General features: G+C 44.3%; 1 protein-coding gene across 1 annotated transcript; it reads left to right on the top strand.

Moving 5' to 3' along the window:
- The first annotated feature begins 5,154 nt into the window (after positions 1–5,154).
- Positions 5,155–12,575, top strand: AMER2 (APC membrane recruitment protein 2). Its single transcript, XM_073662448.1, has 2 exons — positions 5,155–6,289; positions 6,461–12,575. Exons 1-2 carry the CDS (start codon positions 5,452–5,454, stop codon positions 7,318–7,320), a joined length of 1,698 nt encoding a protein of 565 aa, XP_073518549.1. The 5' UTR covers positions 5,155–5,451; the 3' UTR covers positions 7,321–12,575.
- Positions 12,576–14,481: the final 1,906 nt, after the last annotated feature.

The following is a 14,481-nucleotide window of genomic DNA, read 5'->3' as shown; positions in this document are numbered from 1 at the left end:
ACCTTGCTTAGGATGTCACGGCAGTTGGCTCCCGGGCCCGTACTCTGGGGTCTCTCTTGAAAAAGGGGTTTTTAGCGTATGGTTTGTTTCGTGACGCCACCTGTGTGGCGGATTTTTTTGTTAATAACAGTTTTTGTCGCGTGACGCCACCTGTGGTTTCTGGTAATGGGTACCAGCGCTGCTGCAGACGTCCGGGGGTGATGGGATGGCAGCTGGGATGTTTCTGCTCCCCAAGGCGGAGCGGACCCCCGGGGCAGTGTTGATGGAAGGGATGCAGGTGAGAGATGGCCAGGTCAGGGGGAATGACGGACACGCACACAGGGGATTCGCTTCAGTACCTTTACAGGTGTAACATCACGTATGGTCCAGGGTACTTGCTAGGAAGGGTGCACTTCAGGACTTCTCCCCAGTGAGCGGGTATAAGGCCTCCTGATCCGTGTCTGCCTCTCTCTAAGCTTCTAGCCAGCCTGGAACTTGGCCTAGCTTCTGTGTTGTGTTGCTCTCTCACCTGACCGCTGGGTAGTAGGACCTTTCTTTGGCAACCACTATCCCTGGACGCTGGGGCCTTCATGGTTCCTAGTCCTGTTATTGCTGGTAGCTTCAGGATGACCAGGGGTCTGGAAGCCTCCTGGTATGCCGGTAGTCCCTACTGGGTATAGAGGACCCTGTAGGCGCGGACCCGGTGTCCGGTTTGTGTCTTGGGGTGAGCCTATGATGCTCCTCTGCCCCCTCAACTCTCTCTCCTCTCCTCTTTGCCTCCGGCCACACTCGGGGCCCTCAACTCAGCAGCAGACGTGCTGCGTCTTCACTGCTTTCAGTGGCAGCACACTCTCTGAACAACTAACTGAACTGCCTGGCTCCACCTTCCATATATATATCCCTCTCCGGGCTCCCTCTAGTGGTATGAGGTGGAAGGGTGGAGGTGTCTGCATGTAGTGAGGGCCTCTTGTGGAGAAGTCCATCCATGCACCCTTTTGGGTCCTGTGGTACCTGTGAACAGCAGGGTGCCACACAGGAACATAGAGTCTCCCTACTCTGCCCCAAGGTGTAACTGTACATTTACAATAGCGTAGCTCCGGGTTAGACATCAGGTCTAATAAATCCATGTAAGAATCTATGCTGTTTGTATTGTGAAATTTGGTGACTGATATGCTTTAGTAGTGAAAATTAAAGAACAAAGGTGTTAATTGTAGAATTGTCCATGGAGTTCCAAGACTGATGTGATTTTATTTTATTTTTTTTTGCTGATTACAACACTGTTGTAATAAATTTGTTTTACCCCTATGACAAATCGATTACACAATGGTTTTATCAAATAATGATTATATGAAAAACATTCCCAGGACAGGTTCTCATCCACTTATGGTCAAGTTGTGTTCCTCTGGTCAGTCAGTGTACAGATGTGCACATATGATATGTATTAAATAGCAGGGAAGCAGAGGCAGCGTACAGTCACTGCTGTGCTTTACCACAGTAATCAGCTGCTGACAGATTCATGGCTCACTTCTCTTAATTACTGCTGTGAAGGGTCGGCTGTGGCTGATTTATCACTGCCGTGTGCTGGATATTTATGTCTGTGCCTGTCACATAGATGATGTCACTCTTCACAATATACAGATGTGTCATGTGTAGCATTAGGTCATCCTAGATGAGCATAGAACGGGCGCATATTTGTAATTCGGTATGACAGATGCAAATTCTGGGGTGCATAGTGGGCTGTGATGCCATTAATTCGAATAATTAGACCTGGTCCCAGATTTTGTATCTGTCAAAAAGGGGTTACAAACGTGTGCCGATTTTATGAAACTGGCCTAGGGCCAAAATCCAGTTATTCTATGTATTTTTTGGGGCAGAGGTATTTCTAGGCTTGTGATGCGCCCAGGGGATGGGGACGACTCTGCGCCCGGGCCTTGTTGTTGCCTGATCTTGGGGGATGTCGCGGTGGTCGGCTCCCGGGCCCGTACCCTGGGGTCACTCTTAAAAGAAGGAAAGGGGGAAAGTGTATGGGAAATGGGAAATGTTCGTGACGCCACCTGTGGTGTCTGGTGAGGGTCACCAGCGCTGCAACAGTCCTCTGAGGCCAGTGTCAGGGCAGCTATAGATGGTTCGGCTCCCCACAGGTGGAGCGGGGCCTCAGGGCAGCGTAGAGAGGATTTGGAAAAGAGCGTTGGCGGGTGCAGAGCCGCGTAGGAAAGAACAGACAGAGGCAGTAATTGAAGTCATCCAAGTCTTTACTCACGGTAGCGTTTTCTCAGCTCAGAGCTTCTCTCTGCTGTCACACGGCGAGCTGCGGCCGCCAGGGTGGGGTTCAGCACACTCCAAGTAGTTCAGGAGCATTTGTCAGGACCCCCGCTCTAGTGTGTTCCTCTCTTGTTGAACTTCTCCCGCCTTGTGTCCCCCACTGAGTCCCGTACGGGTACTGCGATGTCCCTTGTGGGTAACGTGTAGTTCCCGGACCGACTAGGTGCCCTTTTTGGTCACTTGTGGTGAAAACGTGGCTTAAGGCCGGGTCCCTCTAGATAAACTCAGATTAGGGCATACAGGTGGCGACTCCGCTCCGTCCGTATCCCCCTGGGATCCACATAAGCCTCCGGACTTTTCCGACAGAGACGTAAAATGCAAAGTCAGATAATCGAGGACCGGTACCCCCTCTTGCTGCCTGACAGTAGGGAGAATTAGCGTTAACGATCGGGACTAGCCCAGAGTGGGAGGGGATAAGGTGAAGGGACAGAGACATTTTCCTGTCAGGATATGAGATGGGACCCACTGTGTGTCGAGAACAGACCTAAGGTCTAGACATTAAGCAGTGCTGCGTGACGTGGGTGCCTCAACTTGAGAGGAGACCAAAACAGTGGTTAGCGTGATCTTGAGTAAAGAGAGAGAGTAAAAGAGAGAAGTTGCCGAAGGACAAAGTGATGCACTGGAGACGGGTCCTGGGACAGGATGCCGAGCAGTATGGCCCCCAAGATTATAACTCAGAAAGGTAACGGGTCAGGATGAGATAGAGAACGTGAGATCAAGAGAGTGTGCTGGGTGAGCATTCCAAGATGTCAGTAGCCATATTGGCAAAATAATTCCCTTGAGGAGAAAGAAGACGCGGAACCACGGGTTGAGAATAGGACTCTCAGTAACTGGACAGTAATACTGAGCTGGGATGTTGTCAAGGAAGGTGAAACGGTGGAGATAGAGACCAAGTGAGTTAAGAGAAAGGAACTGAGACTGTGTGTGAAAATGCTCCGTATTTTGTAGGAAACGTTCATCAAGCTGTGTACCCGCTATCTACTGTACATAATCCCCACCGAGCTTTCATTCAGTAAAAAGTGTATTTTTGACTGGTGGTCTCCCTCATTGAACTGTTCAACATCTGGTCCTGGCCAACCCAAGCCATCAGTAACATGCGGCTTGCAAGGGCGTAGTGCCCCCATAGCACGTAAGAGATGAGTACTTCGCCCTTAGCTACTGCCCTGTGCCACGTTACAAGAAGAAGAGTTTACTAAAATATACACTGAGGCGGCTGGGTAATGCCACTGAGAAAGAGAGTCATTGACCCCTGTCGTTACGCTTTAAGAGGAACTGGAGGAGCCGGAGATGTGAGACGCATCGTAGTATGATGGCTGAATTTTCCTGAATACTGATTTTGAGGGTACTGTACTGAGTGGGCATCAGCTGAGTGACGTGAGATGGCATCAGACTAACAGGGACTTGTGAAAAAGAAAGGCCAGCATCTGAGGGTAGAGACCAGGATAGGACCACAAGTGACCAAGAAAGGGGTCGGTAGCCCTTAGGGAATGTCAGTGAAAAAGGAAAGAAGTAGGCCTGTGTTATAGAGTGTATCTGCCAAGAACCAAAGAGTGACCACTGCTGCTCTGGTCCATGCGTTTTGCTACAGCAAAGGCATTACACCAACAGCACACATTGCCGCTCTAGCCAGTAAATGAGTTCAATGGCTTGTACCATCAACCTCAGTGCACCACCACTGAGCTCAGTGACTGGCCGGTAATGGGCACTGTTAATATAATGTTATCACTGCGGTCCAAACACTGGGACCGGAGCAGCAAAAATTAAGCCCTCACACAGCTCCATTGACGTTGCAGATCTTGGAAAATGGAAACACAACTTAAAACATTTTTTGGTATTACCATACAAGTTTGGTATCGTTGTAATCGTACTGACAAGGAGAATCATGATGCCAGGTCATTTTTACCATACAGTGCACGCCGCAAAAACAATCCCTTAAAAACATTATCAGATTTGCATTTTTTTCCAATTTCACCTCACTTGGAATTTTTTTCCAGTTTTCCAGTACACTATGGGGTGTCATTCAATAGTACAACTCGTCCTACAAAAAACAAGCCCTCATACGGCTATGTGAACGGAAGAATAAATAAGTTATGGCTCTTGAAAAGGTGAGGAAAAAATGAAAAAGGAAACTGTCCATGTCTTAAGTAGGCTATCAAATCTTGATCAATGGGAGTCAAACCCCTGTAGCCCTGCTAATCAGTGGGGTGGATTTACTATCAATGCAGCATTGTCACCAAATTAAATTTTATTACAAAATTGTATTTGAGCCTCTGTAATTCCCTGCTGCAAAAGTAAAGATTTATTCCATTGAAATCCAATACAATTGTGTTACAGTGCCCCGAAGCATTGTCTTCTGATGGATGTAAGTGCTCTGTTTACCTCCTCACCGCACATGCCTTTATTAGATCCCTGTCACAACATCCAGAGCAGCACATTGCTGATAGACTGCAACCCATAAAAAATGCACATCTAAAAGGAACAATTTTATGCGGAATTTTTTTTAATACATATATTTTATTATTATTATATGTGTTGTTGTTTTTTTTTATATTTTTTTCCCTTTTTAATTAATTTTTTTATTATTATTTTTTGTAATCCTTTTTTTTTTCTAAATTTTAGATTTTTATTTATTTTTTTTATTTCAACGTTGATATGCAATTAAATATCCAATGCAAAATATTGTCCTTTTTAGGTAATGAAATTGCATTGCAGAAAAACACGCACAGTATATTGCAGTTTTCATGTTGCGGCTCGGAAAGGGTTAAGGCTGGAACGCAGAACAACATCATCTCTCCCCATGCATTTACATTTTAATGTTTTTTAATAAAATGGCGGCTGTAGGCTAAGCAGTCTGAGGCATCACCTCGCCAGCGTATACCTGGTTTGAACTTACACCGTGGACGTGTTACATAAACCTTTTTTTTTTTTTATAAAGGGGGAGCCTTGTATTTGGTTGCAGTTTGCAGATTGATTTAGAATGGATGACAGCGAACTGGCACTAGCCCATTACTGACGAAAGCTGCTTATCCCCCCCCTTGGTTGCTATAGAGATGAACAGGAGCAGCGGAGAAGCTGCCAGTGAGAAAATCAGCATCAGGCATCTGTGGGGGTCTGCAGGAGGAAGGAGGCAGGATCAGGGAGACGGCAAACATGGACTTGCATTATGATTGTGCCGAGTCCCCAGCAGCTGAGCAGCCATCAGGAAAGATTAATAAGACTGCTTTTAAATTATTCGGGAAGAGGAAATCGGGCAGTGGTATGCCAACGATATTTGGTGTGAAAAACAAGGGAGATGGGAAGACCACAAGCAAAATGGGCATGGTACGGAGCAAGACCCTGGATGGATTAGCTGATGCTGTCTTGGAGAACAGCAAGAAAGACGAGCAGTGTCCATCGGAAGCTGCTGCCGCCGATACGAGCAATGACGCCAACAGCCAGGCAGTCACAATAAAGACAGATGTTTCGCCCAGCAGCCCCGTATCAAAATCAAACAGTTTCTTTTCTTTGCTGAAAAAGAATGGAAAATTAGAGAACGGGAAAGGCGAGAGTGCAGAACAGAGAGCTGGCAGCAGACAAAAGAAAGGACTGAAAGGCTTGTTTAACAGCATACGGTGGAATAGAAAGGACAAAAATAACAAGGACGATAAAGAAGGGGCTATAGAAAATCAACCCGGCCTTATTTTATCCGGTTCTCTGACGGCAAGCTTAGAATGCATCAAGGAGGAAATACAAAAACCTTTGTGTCAACCAGAAGTACCTGCAGAGACCCTCACAGTCGATTTACCCTGTGAGGAGCAGAGTGGAGAAATCACCACCTTGCATGAGGACAATCAATTGAAAGCAAACGAAGAATCTCCCTGCACATCACAGCAACCGATCCAACCCCAAGATGGGGAGGATGAGGGTAGCCCGCAAATGGAGCACCATGACCTGCTACCGGAACCGGCTGTGGAGACCCTACAGGAAAAGAAGGATGAAAACATAACAGGTGAACGTCCAATAACCAGTATTTGCTTTGTTGAACCTGAGTGTGATAGTGGGCAAGAAATTGCAATCCCCGACCCTTCTACTGTTGATCCACCCTCTGAACAATCTTTTGATCGTATATGTTTGATGTTGGCTGATGTTACATCACTGAAAAGCTTTGACTCTCTTACAGGATGTGGTGATATTATTGCCGACCAGGACGATGATGGAAGCAGTGGTATCGGTGCAAGGCTTATCCATGGGAATGGCAAGAAAGCCATTGCCAAAAAGACTCCAAATATTATTGCGTATCAGGGAGGTGGAGAGGAGATGGCAAGTCCTGATCAGGTAGATGACAATGACATTCAAGAATTTTTGGGGATGATACCACCACCAGAGGAGGTGAGCAAAGAGGTGGGAAAAGTGAGTACTAGCAGACAATCATCAAAGGAGGAAAAACATACTGAGAGCCCAAGTGATATAACCGTAGCAAAACCATCGAAGCTGAAGCAACATGCTACTAATTGTAATGAGAAAGGGGATGTGAAAAGCCGAGGGAAGGAGCAGAGAGACTCTGTTCGGAATAGTGATGAAGGTTACTGGGATTCCCCCACACCAGGGCCAGAAGAAGAGTCTACTAAGAGTGCGGGAAAGAAAGCCCTATCCAGAGACAGCTGCAGTGGAGATGCACTCTATGACCTATATACAGATTCGGAGGAAAACACAGCCAGAGCGCATGCGGAAGAGAAAAGACCTTGCCAGGCACACACCAAGCCACTCTCTCCAGTAACCATCACATGCCCTGTCAAGGCAAATTACACCAAGGACTCAAAAATACCTATCAGCATTAAACACCTACCAGTTCATTCCCCAAGCCAGCCAATGGATACTGGTAGTAGCACAACACCATCAGCTGCACAGCATCACCCAGTAAAAAGTGAACTTCCCAGAACAAAAATTCCAGTCTCAAAAGTACTTGTAAGACGGGTCAGTAATAAGGTCATAACGGGACCTTCATGTAAAACAGCATTGCATGAACCCGCCAGGAAATAATTGGACCTACTACTACGGATATCCCAATTTGCTGTGAGCCGCTACCGTCTTATGGGCAAGCAGACAACTGAAAGATCATCTAAAAAACTTACATACAATCCAGGTCAAGTTTTAACCACTATACAAGAAATAACATTTTCTCACTTTTTTTTCTTTTTATGTTTGTACATTTGTGGTAAGCTACATGGCATTCATTTCGGATATATTAACTCTGAAGAGTCTGTTAGACTAAGGATATGCATCAGAGGCATTTCGGAAAGTAATAGACTTTTGGAAGATGATGAAGCACTTATAATATGTCTTTATTCATCCGGCTTAACCCTCGTGGATTTCATTTCATAGCTGGTTTCTTTTTAACAGTCAGGGATGCAAAGTTCAGCTTCATGGCAAGAGCTGAATCATTTTGCCAAAAATAATGATCATAAATGATGATGGTGTTTTTGTAAGAATGTATACAATAAGGCCTTTAGGGTCTGGTGGCAGGATGATGCCACTGTCATAGGTAAGTGGTAACCATTTTTGTCCCCTTGGGTGGTAAATTGCTTAAAAAACTTAATGAAAACTGCAATTAAGATAGAATTGGATCTATAGAATAACAAACCAATGATCTCTAATATCTAGATTGAATGTCCACCTTAAAGCCCACTATACACATTAGATGGTTGGTGGCCAAACGATGCTTAGGCCGATCGTTCATCCGGTAGCCATCTTAGCAAGCTCTCCTTTACACAGGAGCACTCAGTCGATCTCTACTGTGTTCTCTATGAGGGAACCGCCAACAGAGATATCTGTCGACAGTTTATATCCAAGAGACAACACGATCGGCAGTCCGAAATCAGACTTGCCTGATCGCTATTTTCCCTTACATAAATTGTCCGGGGCTCCAATACGATGTCCAATACCATCGATATCGGCGGGTTTGGTTCACATTAGTCTAATGTGTATGGAGGGCATTAAGGCAGCCAGCTCTTTGTTAAGACGTCACCACCCTTTGTATTGTATTGAACGATTGTGTTTGAGTTCACACCAGGTGATTTTGGAAGGGATAGCTTTTTCAGGAATCTTTTGCCCTGAGTTCACTGAAGGGGCTTGGTAGCGGGGGGTGCAGGACTTGTTTAATCTGGTGTAACCTTTAGTATCCACTTCATTTCTGGCTCTATCTCTTAATCTCTGTTCTAGTATGTGTGTGTGTGTGTGTGTGTGTGTGTGTGTGTGTGTGTGTGTGTGTGTGTGTGTCGGGTGGGGGGGGGGGCTTCTTCATGTGCATCATGACTAAAAATCAGGAGGTTATTGGGGCCTAGTAAGCAGTAGAAGCATCCTGGAGGCCAGCAGAGGATTGCAGGTGAAGGACTGAACACTGCTTTTGGTTGGCTGACACAGTGAACCACACTGGAACGAACAAGGGTAGTTCAAACCCTTTTGCTTATCATTAATATTGGGCCTTATTGACTCTTCCTGATTATATTGAGGAAAGAAGGATTGGGCATGTTGAATTTCAATACCTGATACGTTTGTTCCCGTGGGAGCTAAAGAGGACCTTTCACTGGATTTTTGTGAGTACCTCACCCAATTGCCGCTACTCGAATGATTTTGGAAAAGTTTCCCTTTTTCTGCTGTGCTCCTCCCTTCCAAACTTATGCCCATCGGTAGTAAAGATGTAAATTTCCCCTTCAACCAACTGGGTGTATACCAAAAATCCTCTTTCTGGGCGCAGCTGAGTTTTGATTGCCCACTGTCAGAGGAGACAAAAGAAGACGCCCACATAAAATTTCTGTGATATACGCCCACTTGGTTGAAGAGAAAATTTACAGTTTGATTTCCGAGGAGCATAACTTTGGAACAGAAGAGAACAGGAGAAAAAGGAGAACTGTTCTAGAATCAGTGGAGGGGCATCAATTGAAGGAGGTACTCAGTTTAAATAAATACAAAAAAAAACAGTGAAAGGTGCTCTATAAACCAACCCCAGAGTTCTCATTCAGAGGCTTACTCCCCTCTCCCCATTGAAAACACATGCACACTCAACTGAAATGACTGTGTATGGGGAAAGGGGTTCAGAAGGAATATCTGTCGGCCTAATAAATATTTCGCATTTGGCTATTAAAGGTGTAAGTGCTCCTTAAGGTCTCATTTAACTGCCTGTATTGCAGATAAAAACCCCGGATAAATCTATTGAACCAAACTTGCAGCACCATTGGGATTTCTGGTACTGCAAGTTCAGTTCAGTGGAATCCGGAGGCTTCTGGTTGTTATATCGAGATACAGACAGTTAAACAAGGGTCAAGTATGCCTACTATTTAAATGCTTAAAGAGGTCGTCCACCACTACTTTTAAATTGATGGCATATCCTTAGGATAGGTCATCAATGTCTGATCGGTTGTGGTCCGACAGCTGTCACCACCTCCAACCAGCTGTTATCGGTGTTGGCCGGAAGTATTCACTTGCTGAGCTGCTCCATCTACTTGTTGTGGCCGCCGCAGGGTTCTACATATCCGCATCCTATTGATTTGAATTGGAGGCGGATCTGCAGTACCAAGACCTGCCCACTACAAGTAGATGGAGCAAGTGAGCACTTCTGGCCGCCGCCACTGATAACATCTGATTGACGGGGGTGCCAGGTGTCGAACCATGACTGATCAGACATTGATGACTTATCCTAAGCATAGACCATCAATGTAAAAGTAGTGAACAACCTCTTTAATTGTATTGTTCAGGATATGAAAATATTTCCTGCTTTCTTCCAAAAATAGCGCCACTCCTATCCATAGGTTGTGTCTGGTATTACATCTCAGAATGTGACTGAGCTTTAATACAAAACCCAGCCTGAGGATAGGTGTAGTGTTTTGTAATGTATTCTTAATTCTAGACCTCTCTTCATGTTAGTCTACGCCAGGTCCTATGTCCATAGACAAACATAGCCATTCACTGTACATAGGCAGCACTGAGTATAGAGAGTTATATTCCTTGTGTTGGGGAGACGCAGGCCAGCACTATACAAAATATAAAACAGATTATTGTTTTTTATGCACTGTGTGAAATATAGAGCAGCAAATCCTTTCTACCTGTACAGCACTTGTATGGACCAAATTCCTTCTTTTCCTGTGTATGCTGTATATAGGTGTATATCTACGGGTGTGAGCACGTTACTGTGTACATATGCACAAAGGTGACTTTCCTTGAAGGAATCGCAAATCATACTTCCAAAAAAGTAAAAAAAAAAAAAAAAGAAGGTCCGGAAGAAAAATACACACAATTTAATATATGTTACTATTTTTATATTTTATATTTGTGTCTAATTGCCAAGTAGTGGACTAATGTCATTGCATATCAATAACAGATGGCTGTCATGGACTGAGGCTGTTGTAACATAGAATCGAATCTCCTGTACAGGCACCGCATATAGTAGACAGGTGTTTCATTAAAGATTACTTTTTGTTAAAAACAGCATGATCTCTGTAATCACTGATTAAACTGGTTCTGCGACTGCATTAACAAAAGCAAACCATAAGGACACAGGGGGGTTAATTCACTGGAGAGAGTCCTGCCCCAATGCATTTCATCATGTCATCATCCCCCAGCCTAACAAAAGAAGCCTGATTTACAAATCTCACTTATTGCCCCCTAGAGGTCATAAACAGAATTACCGGTGATAATGAGAGCACAATCCATCCATCATAGACAATTCTGTATTTCTACAGACATTTGAACTCTACTATTTTTATCACATCCTATAACGTCATAGATTTTAGTCCATTTTCTCAAAATATCCTTGGGACTATGGCGGCCTTATAATGAACCAGCCCTTGCTGAGGTTTACAATTGACAAATTTGCTAGAAATTTTAGCATGTTCAGATTTTGTCGACCAAAAAAAGAAACATTTTTGTGCATTTATTAGATTACTAATGTGCAGGGGACGAATGTGATTCTATATTTGCCCCGATATTTGGGTATCAATGGCTAAAGGCCCATTTACACCGGCTGATATAATGTGTCAGATTCTAACGCTACCGACCCATGGTTCATGATAACTGTGTAATGTGAATGGGTTGAGCGACTGAACGATATGTCTAAAAAAAAACGCTTTGTCGTGCATTAAAATCGTATAAGTGAGCAAAAAAAATTCTCGCTCAACCTTTGAAAATTGTGCAATGTATATGGAGACTGTTCTCTCGTTCAACGATTTGACCGACAAAAAGGAGAAGTGGAAAGTCAAGTCTTCAATAGTAGAGGGCTAGGGTTAGGGAATAAATAGGGGAATTGTATTTTACTCGAATTTTGCAAAAATTAACATTCGCCAAAATGCCTATTTTTAGTAATTAGCTTCCATGTGGATTCAGAAAATGGAAGCGGACATTTTTCTAAACCGTAATAGGCCATCAAAATGTTAAAAGATCCAAAAAATCCTTATACTCCCCTTACCACTCACCTTTCCAGCTCCTCCAGCTCCTGCACTCCTCGCTGTCAGCTGTCCGGTCCTCCCTGCATTTACAGATCGCCGCCTCTCGTGTTTGCGGGAGGGTTCAGCACAAGTGCGCGAAAGGTCAAGTAGTCATGCACTGTGACTTTGTGCGCGCAAATGCAGAACCATCCCGGGTCGGGCCCCTTCAAAGCCGGAAGTCCTGGGCCAGCAGGAGAGGCCAGTGGATTGCAGCGATCTGAAGATGCGTCGAGGACCGGACAGGTGACAGTGAAGAGTAAAGGGGCAAGAGAGGTGAGTGGTGAGATAGGATAGGGATTTTTTACATCTTATGTTTTTATACGCTCTTGTGTCTGGAGAGACCCCATAGCATAATACAACATAGTAACGTAGGTTGAATAAAGACCTACTGTAGGTCCATCCATTTCAACCTTCCTTCTAAAGGACATTAAATTCTCAGCAAATCAAATTTCCTGGGATAATCCACATGAAAAGGCGAAATGGAATTTTGCTTGATCCGCTCTTCTCTACTAAATAGGTATCTGTCTGTGCGACTACAGTGCACAAAGTCTGATGTTACACTGTAACAATCTCTGTTCAAACGTTTCATTCCCTATTCTCATTCCCTATAAACACTTGTCTGACATGGCCTCAAGGTTATAATGTATACAAAGCAACGGGGCCAAATCATTAAACAGTTTGCACCATCAAACTGGTATAAAACAGTCTGAATTAAGAAAAAACATTGCACAACTTGTAGGTGTGCAAAAAAACTGTGACCCTAATTCATCAAGGGCGGCAATTCTTTCAATGGGGGCATGTTGAGAGGGCAAGTGGGAGCAGACGCTCCTGAATCATTATCATATATCTTACTCCAGCCTCTGCTGGAGTAAGATTTGTCATGTAGCGAACGCTGCCGCTCATCAGGAATTTAACAAACAGGGGTCGCCACGCCCTGCCCCACCCCAGCTCTGCTCACTTTGTCAGAGCTGGGGCAAGAATGGCGTGAAAACACAGAAGTCACATTTTTTTACGCATTGCGCAAAAAAATTGTAACCTTTCAAAGCTTTTTTTGCCGGAATGATGAATCACCCATTGTAAGGCTGTGTGCCCACGATGCGTTTTTTAAGCGTTTCCGCAAAACGCTGCAGAAATGCTTAAAAAACGCATGGTAGAAGGCCTGCCATGTTCCCCAATGATAATCCGCATGTGCTGTGCACATGCTGTGGAAATTTCCGATGCGGGTTATCATTGCGGAAAAAAACGCAGCACTACCAGTTATTTTGCGGAAGCGCTGGGTTTTCGCCGCCATTGACTTGCATTGGAACGCATGTAATCCGCATCACTGGATCTGTACATGCGGAATACATGTGTTTCAATGTGCGGATGGTACCCGGGTTTGGAGAAGAGGAGACTCTCCTCCGGACCCGGGTACCATAGAACCTGTAAAAAAAGGAATAAAATAAAAAATAAATATTATATTTACCTTCTGATGGCCCCCGGTCTCCTTGTCTTCGCTTGCTGGCAGCTCGCGGTGGACTGAAGAACCTGCGCTGACGTCATTTAGTCATGTGACAGCAGGTCCTTCAGTGTACCGCGAGCTGCCGGCAAGCCAGGGCAGAGCGAATAAAGACTGCGGGGGCCATCAGAAGGTAAGTATAGATTTATTTTTTTATTTTTTACCATTCTTTAACCCCTTCACAACCCTGGGATTTTCCGTTTTAGCATTTTCGTTTTTTGCTCCCCTTGTTCCCAGAGCCATAGCATTTTTGTTTTTTGGTCAATATGGGCGTGAGGGCTTTTTTTTTGCGGGACGAGTTGTACTTTTCAACGCCATTACTAGTTTTACAATATCGCGTACGGGAAAACGGGAAAAAAATTCAAAGTGCGGTGAAATTGCAAAAAAAGTGCAATACCACAGAAGTTTTTTTTTTTATTGTTTTTACCACGTTCACTGAATGCTAAAACTGACCTGCCATTCTTATTCTCCAGGTCACTATGAGTTTGTAGACACCAAACATGTATAGTTTTTTTTTTATTTAAGTGGTGAAAAAAAATTCCAAAGTTTGCTAAAAGAATAAAAAAAAATGGCGCCATTTTCCAAGACCTGTAGCGTCTCCATTTTTTGGGATCTGGGGCTGGGTGAGGGTTTATTTTTTGCGTGCCGAGCTGAAGTTTTTATTGATACCATTTTGGGGTAGATCCGATGTTTTGATCGCCCGTTATTGCATTTTATTGCAATGTTGCGGCGACCAAAAAAACGTAATTCTGGCGTTTTGAATTTTTTTCTTGTTACACCGTTTACCGATCGGATTAATTATTTTTTTATATTGATAGATTGGGCGATTCTGAACGCGGCAATACCAAATATGTGTATGTGTTTTTTTTTTAAAAATTTTATATTTTTTAAATTTTTTAATATTTTTAAAACCATTTTTTTTTCACTTTTTGCTTGCTTCTATAGTCTCCATAGGAGACTAGGAGCAGCACTTGTCTGGTCAGCAGATCACCTCTATGTAGCAGAAATGTTCCTGTGCTATGAGAGCCGACCACTAGGTGGCGATCATAGCGATCACTACATGACAACCACTGGAGTCTGCTGCAGACCCAGGGTTGTCATGCCCACCCATCAGTGACCCGCGATCACGTGACGGGGTCACCGATGGGCAGGGTAAGTGACGCGCTTCCGGCGCGGCGATGTTAAATGCCGCTGTCAGAGATTGACAGCGGCATTTAACATCTTAAC

This window comes from Phyllobates terribilis, unplaced genomic scaffold, assembly GCF_046119375.1.
Source record: "Phyllobates terribilis strain yellow unplaced genomic scaffold, ASM4611937v1 Scaffold_2__4_contigs__length_985480577, whole genome shotgun sequence".
NCBI classification, from domain to species: domain Eukaryota; kingdom Metazoa; phylum Chordata; class Amphibia; order Anura; family Dendrobatidae; genus Phyllobates; species Phyllobates terribilis.
Note: the sequence above shows the minus strand (reverse complement) of the source record. Positions and strands in the feature narration are given on the sequence as shown.